The 16681-nt window shown below is 35.6% G+C and overlaps 2 protein-coding genes across 2 annotated transcripts; both read right to left on the minus strand.

Moving 5' to 3' along the window:
* Positions 1 to 2299, minus strand: LOC140058289 (uncharacterized). The gene is made up of 4 exons (XM_072103852.1): positions 2269 to 2299; positions 1820 to 2085; positions 427 to 1091; positions 1 to 271 (listed from the first exon to the last, which is right to left on the minus strand). Exons 1-4 carry the CDS (start codon positions 2297 to 2299, stop codon positions 1 to 3), a joined length of 1233 nt encoding a protein of 410 aa, XP_071959953.1.
* A 2935-nt stretch (positions 2300 to 5234) lies between these two features.
* On the minus strand, positions 5235 to 15461 carry LOC140059544 (steroid 17-alpha-hydroxylase/17,20 lyase-like). The gene is made up of 10 exons (XM_072105482.1): positions 15337 to 15461; positions 13413 to 13592; positions 13200 to 13293; positions 12786 to 12941; positions 12168 to 12376; positions 11828 to 11953; positions 11502 to 11738; positions 11220 to 11318; positions 9950 to 10940; positions 5235 to 5275 (listed from the first exon to the last, which is right to left on the minus strand). The coding sequence occupies exons 1-9, from the start codon at positions 15452 to 15454 to the stop codon at positions 10690 to 10692; spliced, it is 1470 nt and encodes a 489-aa protein (XP_071961583.1). The 5' UTR covers positions 15455 to 15461; the 3' UTR covers positions 5235 to 5275; positions 9950 to 10689.
* Between the last annotated feature and the right edge of the window lie 1220 nt (positions 15462 to 16681).

Raw genomic sequence — 16681 nt, forward strand, 5'->3', positions numbered from 1 at the left:
TTAATTACATGGTGATGATGAGAGTGAGGGATATTCATAAAAAAAATGAATGGTCTTACCGAGAGGCAATGCATCAAGTACTGAAAATTGAGGTGTGTTTGTAAGAGTCTCTGGAGTTTTTATTACAGGATAACAAGAAGGCTCTACATTGGATCCAGTAGTGTACTTCAAAATGGCAACTCCATCATCAACGCATTCAGTCTCTTCTGTTCCAGCATAGTATATACAATACGATGCAGGTTCAGCAGTAGCCTTCAACAAGAAATCGTATCTAAAGTAAATTAGAAAGAACAATTATAAAAACAGCATGCGCATCTAAGGTTAAGATTTTGTAATAATAAGAAATAGGTTTAAAATGATTTCTTCCTGCCATCCTCATTTATTTGAAAATAAACGCAACTAGAGTTTATAGATTACAACTTATACCTTTCGCCCGGAGCTATAAGAATGGAATCAACTTCTTCAGGTACTACCTCAGATCCGTCTACTGCGATTACCGTTAGAGGATGTGATTGGATTGATACTACGAGGTTACAAAGAGCAAAGGCAGCACTGATCATCCGGAAACGATACGTCATTCCTTCTTCGACTTCAAATGATGACAGAGGTGTATAAAAAACGTCACCATGATCATTGTAGAAGGCTTCTTCTTGTGCTCTTCCGTTTATAAGTATTGAAAACTTCTGGGCTTCAGAATCTACGTATTTTGTCGGACTGTCAGTCATCAAATATGTACTGAGAGTTGGTCTTTCTTTCCAGTCAGCTATCATCATCACATGCTCCGGAAGATCAAAGTCATATAAATGACTATTGTATTCGTATTGCATCGCCTGTTTTACAATCAGCGCTCCATACATACCATCATTTCTCGTGTAACCAGAATGTCCATGGTACCAGTGAGTGCCGGCTGGACTTGCTGTGAATTCGTAAACAAACGAAGATGAAGATGCAACTGGAAATTGCGTAATCATGAATACACCGTCCATCCAATTAGTCCCTTCTTGGTGCATTCCATACCAATGTACCGTCAATGCTCCTCTATCTTGTAGATTGTTAAGTAACTTTACTTGAACCGTATCTCCTTCACACACCTTAAAAATATAGGTAAAGGTTAGTTAATTAAAAATCTATATCTACCCCAGTTTTTGGAAATAATTATATTCATATAGGCCTAAACCCCTGGTATAAATTGAAAAAAAACAGTTATGGTACAACCAAAGAACTTATAACACAAGAACCTCCTGTTCTTCAATTTGCATTCAAAACACAGTATCGGAAGTACAGGGTTAAAAGGTCAAACTGGGCGATGCCATTTCACAGCATGGAGCAGCGCCCCCTCCAAACTAGGAAGTCAATTACTCTACCCCCCCCCCCCCCCCTATAGTATTAGCAGATCCCCACTATGATTTTGACTTTCTAATTGTGCGGGTGCCCTACTCCTCAGTCAATTACTCTATCCCCCCTAGAGTATTAGCAGATCCCCTCTATGATTTTGACTTTCTAATTTGATGCGGGCGCCCTACTCCATGGCTCACAATGGCGCCACCCATTAGCTCTATTCTATCCCACAATGCCTTTCGAAATTGTTACGCGCTTCGGACGAACAGGAGATTCTTGTGTTGTAAGTTCTTTGGTACAACCTGCCAAATTCACCATATTTTATTGTAAAATGTAATTTTTAATTCATTTTCTTTATTTCGGAAAGTACATCATTATACAGATTATAAAAAAACAAAAACAAAAAGAGAAACAATTTCACCAGAAAATTTAAATAAGCATTGATTGGTTAATTATAAGATATGCCGATGTCGTAACTTACCTCAATGGTTGGTCCAGGTATAGTGTAATTAGTAGTGACAGAAGGTCTTGAGACACCGTCAAGTGGCAGACATCTATCTAAAGAACAGTCATCACTGCGAGTAGGGCAATCAAAGCAGTAACCAGACATAGAGTAAAACCAGCGGACATCAAATACATATTCACAAACTTGTGGCCTGGCTGGATATTCACACGCACGAGCACATTCGTGAGTATCAGTAGCCACAAGTCCTTTCTTTTCTTGACATCCCAAACTTTGGATTAAACCTATAAAGTTATTGGAACATCATTTTAATATAAAAGAAAGAGTTGCATATTAATGTACATGGTTTAGTAATTGCTTTAAGTAGAACATTTTGTTGACATTATATAAAACGTAAAAGTAATAAATAATTTGTAATTATTATTTTATTTTCAATAAGTGACATTTAGATTGTTGTAATAAATTACAATTCCTAAACACAGTAACATCTAAGTACATTCTAAAATAAGATGTTTTGATTTAAGAAACCATGTATAATTAATAAGAACAATCAGGAACATTAATAGAAACTGTAATCCAATAGAATAAGAAGTATAAGGAATGATCTAGAAGGTTACGAACATATTGTATATAAGGGAAAGTATGACAATTGTAAGGAGGGAGAAGGATTTTTGATTGAAGCATTTATTTTGAAGAAGGTTGGATATTAGAGGTTGGATATTCGATTGTTATAATTTATTGTGAAGCTGTTGTTTAAAGTGCTTACTGGATTGTTGAAAGTTGAAATTGATTGAAATTAAAGCTTTCTTTTTGAGTTATTTTAGAAGGATTTTTTGTGTATACTTTTATGTCACAAGGGAGTTGCTAAAGTATTTTCAACCGCTCGGAAACATACGTAAAGGGAGTTCGTGACAATCGTATTATAATCGTTGGTGCAAACTTTACGCACATGATGTTCTAAAGCATTAGTGTATTAATCAAATTAATATAAAAACATATATGAAAACACGCATGAAACACGTATGAACACACGTATGAAAACACTTATGGGCACACGTATGAACACACGTACGAACACACGTATGAAAACACTTATGGGCACACGTATGAACACACGTATGAATACTCGTATAAACACACGTATGAAAACACGTATGAATACTCGTATAAACACACGTACGAACACACGTATGAACACACGTACGAACACACGTATGAATACACGTATGAAAACACGTATGAATACTCGTATAAACACACGTACGAACACACGTATGAACACACGTACGAACACACGTATGAATACACGTACGAACAGACGTATGAATACTCGTATAAACACACGTACGAACACACGTATGAACACACGTACGAACACACGTATGAAAACACTTATGTGCACACGTATGAACACACGTACGAACACACGTATGAAAACACTTATGGGCACACGCATGAACACACGTACGAACACACGTATGAAAACACTTATGGGCACACGTATGAACACACGTACGAACACACGTATGAAAACACTTATGGGCACACGTATGAACACACGTATGAATACTCGTATAAACACACGTATGAAAACACGTATGAATACTCGTATAAACACACGTACGAACACACGTATGAACACACGTACGAACACACCTATGAATACACGTATGAAAACACGTATGAATACTCGTATAAACACACGTACGAACACACGTATGAACACACGTACGAACACACGTATGAATACACGTACGAACACACGTATGAATACTCGTATAAACACACGTACGAACACACGTATGAACACACGTACGAACACACGTACGAACACACGTATGAAAACACTTATGGGCACACGTATGAACACACGTACGAACACACGTATGAAAACACTTATGGGCACACGCATGAACACACGTACGAACACACGTATGAAAACACTTATGGGCACACGTATGAACACACGTATGAACACACGTATGAAAACACGTATGAATACTCGTATGAATACTCGTATGAACACACGTATGAAAACACTTATGGGCACACGTATGAACACACGTACGAACACACGTATGAAAACACTTATGGGCACACGTATGAATACTCGTATGAACACACGTACGAACGCACGTATGAAAACACTTATGGGCACACGTATGAACACACGTATGAACACACGTATGAAAACACTTATGGGCACACGTATGAACACACGTACGAACACACGTATGAAAACACTTATGGGCACACGTATGAACACACGTACGAACACACGTATGAAAACACTAATGGGCACACGTATGAACACACGTACGAACACAAGTATGAATACTCGTATGAACACACGTATGAACACACGTATGAAAACACTTATGGGCACACGTATGAACACACGTACGAACACACGTATGAAAACACTTATGGGCACACGTATGAACACACGTATGAATACACGTATGAAAACACTTATGGGCACACGCATGAACACACGTACGAACACACGTATGAATACACGTATGAACACACGTATGAACACACGTATGAAAACACGTATGAATACTCGTATGAATACTCGTATGAACACACGTATGAAAACACTTATGGGCACACGTATGAACACACGTATGAAAACACGTATGAATACTCGTATGAATACTCGTATGAACACACGTATGAAAACACTTATGGGCACACGTATGAACACACGTACGAACACACGTATGAAAACACTTATGGGCACACGTATGAACACACGTATGAACACACGTATGAATACTCGTATGAATACTCGTATGAACACACGTATGAAAACACTTATGGGCACACGTATGAACACACGTATGAACACACGTATGAAAACACGTATGAATACTCGTATGAATACTCGTATGAACACACGTATGAAAACACTTATGGGCACACGTATGAATACTCGTATGAACACACGTATGAAAACACTTATGGGCACACGTATGAACACACGTATGAACACACGTATGAACACACGTATGAACACACGTATGAATACTCGTATGAATACACGTATGAAAACACGTATGAAAACACTTATGGGCACACGTATGAACACACGTACGAACACACGTATGAAAACACTTATGGGCACACGTATGAACACACGTACGAACACACGTATGAAAACACTTATGGGCACACGCATGAACACACGTACGAACACACGTATGAACACACGTACGAACACACGTATGAATACTCGTATAAACACAAGTATGAAAACACGTATGTAAACATACTCCCATAATGCATTTTAGAAACCAGTGCAAATAATGAATGAAAAAAGAACAAAACTTACTGTAATTTAATGAAAAATATAAAACTTTCAGCAATAATGACGACAGATCCATTTCGAACATTCTACTTGCAGGTTGTCGAAATGCAATGTTTACAGCATAATGTTTTACTGTATAACTAGCAGGTACCCGTGACTGTCTAGAGAACAAATATGTATATAGTGATATCCTGAATTTACAAAGCTCACATCCTGTATCATACAGTAATAATTCCCGTAAGAAAAAAATCTATAGAATTTCTATAAAAAAAATCTATATATTTTACTATTAGATTTTCTATAGAAAAAACTTTAGAAATAACTTTAGAAATAGCTTAAGAAATAGCTTTAGAAATTCTTTAGAATATCTTTAAAATATCTTTAGAATTTCTTTAGAGTTTCTTTAGAATATCTTTAGAGTTTCTTTAGAATTTCTTTAGAGTTTCGTATAGAATTTCTAAAGGTTTATCTATACAGTACAGTTATCTTCTATTACATATTCTAAATGATTCCGATAGACTTTTCAATAGAGCTGTTATAGATTGTGTATAGAGGTTTATATAAATTTTATAGATATATCTTTAGAAATATCTTTAGAATTTATAAAGAGTTTATAGACTTTTTATATAATTTTTTTATAATATACGGTAGAGTTTCTAAAAGTCTATAAAAACTCTTTAGAAATTCTATAAAAATCTATAAAACCCTTATCGATATTTTTATAAGACATCTCTATACAATCACATAGAATTTCGAAATATTACGTAATTTTACAAAATAGACTCTTTTATACAACTTTTATTTAACAAGCATACTTATAATATAACACATTGTAGGCCTAAAAATCGCTCCGATAGAATCTTCAGTTAACCATGTCCTTTCTAAATATTATTATCTAATTATTATTATTATTTTCGCTAATATTTATTTTTCCACCGAACCACGGGCAGGTTTGGTATTGCAAGTTTTTTATCCAACGAACGACGTATTTCAGCACATTATTATACTTTTCAGGTAATTTTAAAATTTAATTTATAGATAGTTCTATAGACTAAATTTATATAAATTATATTGTACGTCGATTGCCGTCAGAATTTCTATAGATTAAACATTTTATATAAATTCTATAAATTCTTTATAGAGAATTTCTAGATTAAAAAGTTTATAGAAATTCTATATTTTATTCTTTATATGGAATGTCTATAGGTTAAAAAGTTTATAAAAATTCTATATATTCTCTATATAAAATTTCTATAGATTAAAAAGTTTATAGAAATTCTATACATTCTCTATATAGATTCATTTCTTTAGAATGTATTTATATATAAATATCTATATAAAAACATGGTTCTATAAACATTTCTATGAACTCTATAAACACTCTATAGAATTTCTATAGAATTCTATCAAGTATTTTCCTACGGGTTATGCGCCGCCTTGATCACTCTTGAGTGGTATGTGCGCTATAAAAATCCTGTTATTATTATTATTATTATTATTATTATTATAATTGTTATTTATATAGCGCTTAACGACAAGAAATTTCAAGAAAGCGCTACGATCACAAGGTGGAAATTACGTCATTTCATAGGCAATGCGACAGAAATGGGTTTTCAGCAATTAAAACTGAAGGGGAAAACCGAAGTGTGGGGATTTACTCTTGTCAGTAACCAGGGTTTGGTCTAATTTGATGATGAGCACAAACTGTGGCTCGGTCATCCAGGACTATGCGCCTCCTACCCTAGTAAGGAAACTGAAACTCATATAGTGAAGGTATATCTGTATTCTTAAGTTAGGAAGACAGAAAGTTGGTTTCTCTGTACGTCCACACTAAACGTTTTCTGGAAGTTGTTAAATTGTAAATGTGAATTCATGTAAAAATGTTGCCTATTGGAAAGTTGTGACGTCATCATATGTCCAGTTGAATTAAAAAGGTCGAATTTTCATCTTTTGTGACATAGTTCATCTCCTAACAGTGTGTATCTATATTTCACGTATTCGAATCTCTTTTAACATGTTAATATGTTGTTGCTCAGACAATTTTTATCCAAAATTGCTATCCCCGTGTTTAATTTTGATAACGTCATCGTGCTAAAAATTGAAATAAAATGAGGGTCTTGTAATTTCAATTATGCTACAATGTATTTAGTATGTTTACAGTATATAGTGTATACAGGTATATACAATTGAGAGCATTTTTTTCTTCAGATCATAATGGCATAATCTTTTTCTGTGCGCAATATTCTACGGATGACATGCACGTGAGGTTTGGTTGTGCGGATAACTAACTAACAGAGCGCATATCGCGTATCTCTGCCAGATTTTAATATATGCTTGCTAAAAAAATTGATTGATTGATTCATTATTAATGTTTATAACTTATTATGACTTATCTCGACTTAAATGTGTTGATTGACGGGGATTGAATAACTGACTCGGGCAGGGTATTCCAATGCTGAATTATTCTGATTGAAAACAAGTTATTTCTGCACAAGATATTTGCCTTTATTTAGGACGATAAAGCTTCATACTGTGACCACGAGTTGGTGAAGAAGTCGTCTGGGTTTATATCATCGACACCTTTTTGAATCTTGAAGGTCTCTATTAAGTCTCCACGTAATCTTCTTATCTCCAGTGGTTGGAGGTCCAAATATTCCTCCCAGCCTTTGCACGTAAAGCCTGGTTTCCAGTCGACGTAAGAAATTTTCTTACGATTGCGTCAAAACGACGTAACGCAATAGAAATCGCCGTAGTACAAGTGTTTGACAGGAAACCGGTGACTGAAGCTTCCGTCTGTTACGTCGATATTCGACGGTTCGACAGGAAACCGGTGAATTTCCGGAAGAAAATACCTTACGATGCGATTTTATACCCTTCCGCTTACGCTTACGAAAGTTGACTCGTAAGCGCAAGGATCGTAAGAACCAGCCAATCAATGACGAGGATTATGTGACGTTGGCAAGAAGGTCAAAGCTTGGAAAGGTGAAAGAAAGTAGAAAGTACCGAATATAAGAATTGTTGACAATAAATGATACGTAAATAAACCGGAACCACGATGTTGTTCAATTCGTGATAGAAAGTAATAATTTAGGTGGATGAAATACGAAATAGATGTGAGAAATATACCAAATTGTCTTGCTTGTTACTTATTTTAATTATATAAACATAGTAAAAATACGATATAATGGGTAAAAATAATAAACACAGACGGACTAAATTAATAATAATAAAATGTTAGAGAACAGTGTCATCATCAGGATCATCAGGAAAACAATACGTTCACCTGGCATATAGTTTGCATTCAAAAGCAGGTGGGGACAAATTACGTAATAATTTTGTTTTAATTGTATGATGAAGGTAGGTCGGGTAATAAATTAATAATATATATTTATTAAATTCAATGTAGTGTTTGCTTGAATCTAAACACAATGTATAGGCATATGATAATTAATTGATGATGAAAATAAATAATTATTAGCCTACATCAAAACCGGGTACAAAAACCAATAGATAAACTGTATGTAAATAACATCGTAGGCAAGTCATGATATTCAACGTTCATCAAATAAAGATCATCATCAGGAATAACAAATAATTAGAAGAGCAGACAATTATAACAACAGTCTAATCATAAACAATAAGCCAGCAGGGTGGTAAAAAGAAAATCAAAACAAAAGGCTGACGACACAAAAGTAAAACTCCGATAAACAAAGCTTTCTCCTGGGTGGTTAAAATCATGGGATTGTTTAAGCCGCTCATAAAATAATTCTCAGAATAAAAAGATTATTTATTTATTTATTTGGAATTACACCTTTAGATCGGTGACACACTTAGCACAAAGGTGCATCCTTCACAATATAAAATATAACAATTAACAGAAAAGTAAAAAAAGGCAAAAGCAACTATCAACCCCTATCCTACTCCCCGCCCCCCAAATTTACATCGATACATACAGTAGATCATTACTTTACACAAGATTAAATTTATCGGCGACTATCAAAAGAAGAACTGATAAACATTTTAATTATTAACTAGAAAGCCACTCCGAGAGTGCATACCTCCGCCTATTGTAAAATTCTCCTACGTAAGATTTCTCCGGTAAAAAAAATATATCTATAGATTATAAGTGAGAGAGTTTGTCTGTCCGGGAATGTTCTAAGCTATATTTCAACATCATCCGCCACCTAGGATCCAAGTTAGGGACAAAAATGTGGTCAAAACCCCCACTTTCGATGTTTGTTCGTTATACAAATTTCTGTTTCTGCACGTAACCATACGTATGGGGTATCAGAATGATGGCAATTGTACCCGGAAGGTTTTAAACTACATTTAAAAAAATTCCCCCGACTCCTGGGGTTTTTGTGGGAGGGTGGGGGCGGGGGGGTGGTGTGGTGGTTTGTGATGTCATTTTTTGCTAGGGCTCGGGGTTGTAGGCTATCGAATTGTAAAATTATACTACAAAAGTTTTACAGTATTTTAATTATCCTCAGCAAGGCGTTTGGGGTATATTATAAGTGAGAGAGTTTGTCTGTCTGTTTGTTTGTTTGTTCGTTATACAAATTTTTGTTACTGCACATAATCTTACATATGGGTATCAAAATGACCGCTATTGTACCGGGAATGTTCTAAGCTATATTTCAACATCATCCGCCACCTAGGATCCAAGTTAGGGACCAAAATGTGGTCAAAACCCCCACTTTCGATGTTTGTTCGTTATACAAATTTCTGTTTCTGCACGTAACCATACGTATGGGGTATCAAAATGATGGCAATTGTACCCGGAAGGTTTTAAACTACATTTAAAAAAATTCCCCCGACTCCTGGTAGCAACGTACTTTAACCATATCCAGCTATGTATCGGTCTCTTGGATTGTCTCATTACAGATATCCATACCTGTGTGAACATACACATGTTGTTTACTGTTACTGTGTTCAACTACATCACCAATCCTCCAAGAAAAAAAAACGTCAATTGTGGGAGAGTGGGATTTGGGATTTATTTCATGTAAAAACTCATCATCATTGAGTATATGATTAAACGGAAGTAGAGAAATATTACATGACGTACAGTACCATTCTGGTTCTATGGAAGAACATTGGGCAAGAAATCATTTCTTGTTATCACGTCATATGTGTAATCACAAGAAAAAATGTCAACTCAATTCAACTTTCGTCGACGTTATCAGCACATTTGTGTCGACGTTAGTTTTTGGTCAACTGATCGGAACACAAGCGTAATCGTAAGAAAACGACGCAATCGTAAGCGGAAGCAAGTCTTACGTCGACTGGAAACCAGGCTTAAGGTAGATCCCTTATTCCACTCAACATCTTTGTGGCTCTCCTCTGTACTTTTTATAATAATTCAATTCTTTATCTTAATTATAATGAATAATGAAGTTATGGAGATTAAAATAGGTAACATTTGTCGTGAGCCTACCAGAATGCGAGCTTACAATGTTTATGTTTTTTTGAATAAAGCCTAGTTTTACTATACGCTGTTTGATGACGTGAAAAACATGTTTATGTGCGTTAGGCCTATTGTTACTGTGTCATTTAAAATCGTCGTGTATTAGTTTTAATAACGTGAATGTGCAACTGTCTGGTAAGGTCTAGTAAAGGTCACTATCATTGGTATTCCTTCGATTGCTACGTCACCCGTCACTCCCGGAGCTTTTTCAAATGTATAGTTCTGAATTAACCACGTAAAGATAAGGAAGATCTGAGCCTTAGCTAATGCTTGTCCAACACACGCCCTCCGACCGGTGGAAAACGGCAGATAGCTCGGAAGATGTTGTTTGATAGTGCATGTCGAATCCAAGAATCTCTCTAAGAAAACACAGTACAGTAAGCAAAAGTAAGTATGCAAAATAATGAATTGTTAGTAGTTAGAAACAACATAAATGTCATTCAACGATGAGGCTAAGTTAAATTAACAACCAGTTTTAACAATAAAAATATTTCTTCTATTCAACGAATAATATGCCTATTTTTCCAGTCCAGATTGGTTGGCTAGGTCCATGGAAAATGTATTTCTGTGTTACAATATGGCTATATTACTAGTTATAACAATATTACAGACAATAGCTCTCGTTTGTATTAAATTACCTGGTTTAAACTTTTCGGGAGAATCCCAGTATTTCGAGTCATTGTGAAGAGCCCAAGCATTTATGATTACTCCTGTGCCTGTAGTTACATTGTAATTGCCTGAAGGAAAATATGGTAGCATACATGCATAAACATTAACGTAATCTAACCATCTAGTATATCTATATAACTTTGATCCTGATCCCAGCTAAAAGGCAATGCCTGTGGTAGTGGCATACAGTATATGCCTATCCATGAGCCTAACAGAGAGCAAGCAGAATTCAAGAGAGTCATGGTTCTTACCAATTGTGGAGTCTTTAATAGCACAGTGAATCAAGCTTAATGGGACAACTGTCCCGTATCTCATGATCTCCATGATCACAGCATCCGTGTATGGCAGCTTCTCACGATCACTTAGTTGTGGCGGCCTGTCTCCAATGACGTCATCAAGTTCTTTCTTTATCTTTTCCTGTACATCCGGATTATCAATCATGCATGCAACAGCCCACAGTAATGTTGATGTAGATGTTTCTGTACCAGCTATAATTATAATAAAATGATTACTCATCCGACCAGTCTTCATCCTAGTAGGCCTGAAAATAGCAGTACATGCTAAAGTGAAAACATACCTATGAAAAGATCCGATACAATCTGTTTGATATGCACATCTGTTAATTTACTGTCCGAGTTATCAGTCTCCATTTCATCATTTTGAGTTTTCAAGAGTAGCTCAATTAGGTCATTTGCAGGTTCATCTAAAATGAATGTGTAGCAGAATGATTACTAATATGAAATATTAATACATTGTTACAAAATATGAGTTCAGTTCAATTTGTAAAACCACGTGGTAACAAAAAATTTATTTTTTTAATAGTCATCGGAGGATACTGCGCATGCGCAGGCGGTTTTGTTCCACTTTGAGAACTCACCGAGAGAACTCACCGAAAATAATAGTATTTATTTCAATACCTGGAGAGTATGCTTTCAAATGCCGATTCACTTCCTTCAGAATTATAGCAAATAATTCCAGCGATACTCTTCTAAATGTATTCACCGAAGTACTTGGTAGAAATCTAGCTGCTGGAATAAAGTCCGCTAGAGTACCGTTACCAAGTGCATTGTTTCGTTCATCTGATATCTTTATAAACTCAAGAAGTTCAGGATCATTAAATTCATAACTAAAAAAGAGAAAAATATATAAATATACCACATAACATATAAATATCACTAATCATAATCTATTTTTATTAATATATATAATTCATGAAATGTGTATACTGTATGTTGATATAAATTTTTGGCAGACCACCTACTTTTGTTTTGAAAAAGAACTGTTGAGTTCTCAACGTTCTTTCAATCAATACACTGTGATCGTCCTCATGAGTGAGAATACAGAAAATCTAGGAAACTGGGACATTTACAAGCTATATAAACATACAGTAGGTACCTACAATGTGTGTATTAATTAATCGTATCCAATAGCGAGAGAACAAAAACTATAACTATACAGGATCCGGAGAGATAGAGAGCAACGCGTTAGAGTAGGGAGTAGGCATGATGTTTGCGATAAATACAATTTAGGCCTACCTTTTTCCAAAGCACATGGAAGCAATAACGTTGTAGACTGCCAAAGTAATCACTTCTTTTGGATCAAATGGATTCCCAGCTTTTTCTGAAAGAACACCTCCAATTTTCCGTATTACCTCTCCTATTAAAGTCTCCAAATTATCCGTAGTATATTGTCTTAAAGGTAAAAGTGATAGAGTAACAAGAAACATCTAGACAAAATAAGAAAGATAGTGGGCAAAGGTGTCAAGGAACAAATTGCATCTAAATTGGCAGGACCTGTACAAAAAGTGGTTTGCTCATCCCTGTCAAAAGGTATTTCGAAGCGTATTTGTATGAAAGTTGGTAACATTATAATATTAAAATTAAATATACAATAAGTTAGCTTTATCGTGTCCGATGTGTGATAGTCTACATATTACGTAGGCTACTAACCTGATAGCTAAATGCGCTAACTTTCGGTGGAGTTTCCAGGTTGGTGAAGGCTGACCAAAAGCAATGTCCTTTCCATTTTCAGAATACCAGTTAACTATTAAAACGTACATTCGACATGTTTATAATGAATTTATACGTACGTACATTACGTCATCGTTTTTATAAATTAGTCATGTATAGCGCCATCACATTACAGAGTTGCATATGACTTACAATTGTACGAATAAGGACGTCCACTGAAATCATTAAGTTTGGTCAGTAAAGCCTCGTGCGCATGTTCGTGATCGTTGATGACGACTGTCCAAAAACTTCCAAACTTCACTGAAAAAACTTGCCCATACTTGAAGGTCATACTTTTAAAAATCGTCCAAGGTGATACATCTCCTATTAATACTATAACAAAATCATTGAAGGATTAGACACCAAAAGAATCGAATAATGTTAAAGGGGGGTTCCGGGTTTAAAATGAATAGTAAAAAATGTAAAATATATTTGTTTGTCTCTTGAACGGTAAAAGTTTCAATTTATATAAGCGCCCAGTGAAGCAGAACGAAGGCTGTGAAATCAGGCCAGATTACAAGTGCAGCTACGGCAAAATCACACTGTGGTTACAAAATAGGAAATTCGTGAAATGGTCCATCTTCCGACGACTCGTTATCATAAACCATATCAATTACTTTTGTAAAATTATACTTATCTGATGTAATTTTAGTCAGTCTTCCCATTTATAAAGTCAATATTTATGAAAATTCATCAAAACAGTGAAAAATTAGATATGTTTGCACTTTACGTTTGCCGATTTTCGCACCGACTTAGGGAAAAATCAAAATCAATGAAGCGTAACGTATACTGTACATTCCTGCTGAGGATCGAGCGAGACGACGATACACGTGCTCTCTCTGCTGCCCATGCCTGGCATCGTCACGTGATAAGCAGATACAACAATACCAAACTGGTCGGGTCGAGTATACCCCGTCTATAATCACAACATGAACGATGTACAGTATTTGATTGAAGGTCAACTTGACCTACCGGAATGGTATAGATAATATAGCTCGAATGAGAGAGTTGGAATATTTGTGTAGTGCAGCCTATAGTAAAAGGCCTGGTAGTATCAATTCGCATAGGGTCAGCTACTACACTAGCTAGCTCAATTTTTAACTGGGCCGGATCAGCTAGGTCTCCTTCCTACTACCTGGTCTACTTGCTTGATGCATGAGTATCCGCTTTTTTGGAGAGTAAACTAAGCCTATTTTATTTTAGGCCTACTTAGACGATCGGGACACCATACGACGGACGTGTGGACGGCGATCGGACCTTGTTTTGCTTCAATATTTACAGCCGATTTTGTAGAACGTTTTAGGTTTAGATTGTTTAGGAGTTTGGTTGATAGGATGGGTTTTGTTATTTATGGGCCAATCGTCTAGTAGTAGGCTAGCTAGGCCCACATGGGCCCCATTGTTTTAACGTAGCCATCGTGGCATGGAATCCCTAGTCAGAATGGCTCTCGCCCATATTATTATTAGGCTAGGCCTAGAGTAGTATTGTACGTGAAGCCGATAATACGATCTGTACTATAGAGGTATAAAAATAGTATAATTTATGACTCCGTATCTGTACTGAATTTTGTATTTCATTAAATGTCAAATAAATAAATGCTACTACTGTTATTATTACACTTTAGGCCTAGCTTAGAAAATCTACAAAAAATGTATTTCACAATGATCGGGTGGTTGTCGTTTGACAGGGGAGAGAGATGTAAATTAGTTGACAAACAACGTACATGACGTCGCGAGTTTGGAATCCACTGGTGACGTGATTTTGTGAATATCTCATGAATATTAATGAGCTTCCCTAAGCTGCTGAAAAACAGACTTTCCATGAATTTACCCTAAAATAAATATGAAATTTAATTTTTTTAATTTCTCGTTATTACTTCTTCATTCTGACATGTCTATATTGTTATAATATTTTTTATTTAATAAATAAACGATATTTAAAAGCAATTTTAAACCCAGAATCCCCCTTTAAGAAAAAATATATATGCAGAGAAAGCTGAAAATGCATCAGTAGGTTTACAGTACTTTCATCACCAGACATTTAGACTATAAAGCAGGCCTACAAATGTTTTTCTTACTTGGAACGTTCCCTATTATAGGGTAAGGTGTTGGACCAGGTGGCGTGCCAGGTGGACGTCGAATGTTGAAATACATCCACGTAAGCAACAGAATGACCAGCACTACGACTAGCGACATCGTACACTCGAACATGCTGGCGAAAAACCCAAAAATACGTACCAACAATCAATGCTGTTGATTTTTATAATATTGTTAGTTCATTCACATTTATTTAGTCATCGTTTATAATTACAATTTCAGTATATAATTGATGGCAAGGATCCTGCATAAAGAAATTTACAGTTCTGTTTTCGCAGGACCCTTTTTACATTGTGTTATACATAAGGTCATAAACGAGTTTCTTTCTATAACGAGTAAGTGGGGATAGGGAGATAAGGGTGTTAGTCGAAATTTTGTGATGCGAACTTATAGCAGCATCTAGTATCTTGTGGACCAACAGGGACGTCACGTGTTAGGCCTTCCAATAGATTCAAATGATGTTCGTTTACTGTGAAGATACGTCATATATTATTGAGAAAATTGAGTGATAAATGACTGCGCATGATCAACTAGTTCCGCATAACAATGTGCACACCCAATCCGACCCAATACAGAATCGATTTTTTACATTATTACATTTGGTATCTTCACTTCCAGAATAAATATACTGATCTCTGCAACACACCGATTATTATTTGTTATCATAGGCCTAACCAATTTAAAAATCAGTGAAGTAGGCAATCAATTTCTTTTTTAATACATTGACGAATTACCTTGTACTAATAGATAAGGAACTGTACCAAGCATTCAACAGCTGTAGAACCGATACTATGGCATGTTAACAGGAGATGTATGTGGTTGACAATGGTCTTCCGTAGACTTACTGTATCCTACAGCCCTATAAACACACGCCTTGTCAGTTAGCTGGTTTTACAGAGTAGCTACTAGTTAGTAATACAATTCAACTACCCTAGTTTAGTACTCATTGTGTAAATCCATTTAAAGAAACAGTATGCATGATTAGACCAGGCCACATTGTTTGTTATCCAGCTGTTTTGTATTGCTAACAAATTAAGTTCGGTCAGTCTGAACAGTGGTGTATACAATATTATTAGGACAATGGTGAACCGCGATGACGTCACTAAAAATAGGTACAGATTGTAAACAAGGCAGATTTCGTTATGTTTTGTACATAGCCAGTCCATGGCTGTATATGAGCTTTAGTTACAAAGGTATGTATGCAAAAACATGTACAACATTGCAAAAAGACAATCTTCTCAATGTACTTTTACAGGATATGAATCTGAATATTTTATTAATATCTGTGTATTATAATGAAAGGTTAAAGCCCCATTCCCTACGTTT

This window comes from Antedon mediterranea, chromosome 9 (assembly GCF_964355755.1).
Source record: "Antedon mediterranea chromosome 9, ecAntMedi1.1, whole genome shotgun sequence".
Lineage (NCBI taxonomy): Eukaryota > Metazoa > Echinodermata > Crinoidea > Comatulida > Antedonidae > Antedon > Antedon mediterranea.

Coding starts and splice junctions, on each gene's coding strand:
- LOC140058289 (XM_072103852.1), bottom strand. CDS start 2,299: ATGTACTTAGATGTTACTGTGTTTAGGAATT. Junction 2,086..2,268: donor TGTTACTGTGTTTAGGAATT/GTAATTTATTAC, acceptor ATAACTTTATAG/GTTTAATCCAAAGTTTGGGA. Junction 272..426: donor CTTATAGCTCCGGGCGAAAG/GTATAAGTTGTA, acceptor AATTTACTTTAG/ATACGATTTCTTGTTGAAGG.
- LOC140059544 (XM_072105482.1), bottom strand. CDS start 15,454: ATGTCGCTAGTCGTAGTGCTGGTCATTCTGTTGCTTACGTGGATGTAT. Junction 13,593..15,336: donor TATAATAGGGAACGTTCCAA/GTAAGAAAAACA, acceptor ATTTTGTTATAG/TATTAATAGGAGATGTATCA. Junction 11,319..11,501: donor TATTAAAGACTCCACAATTG/GTAAGAACCATG, acceptor ATTTTCCTTCAG/GCAATTACAATGTAACTACA.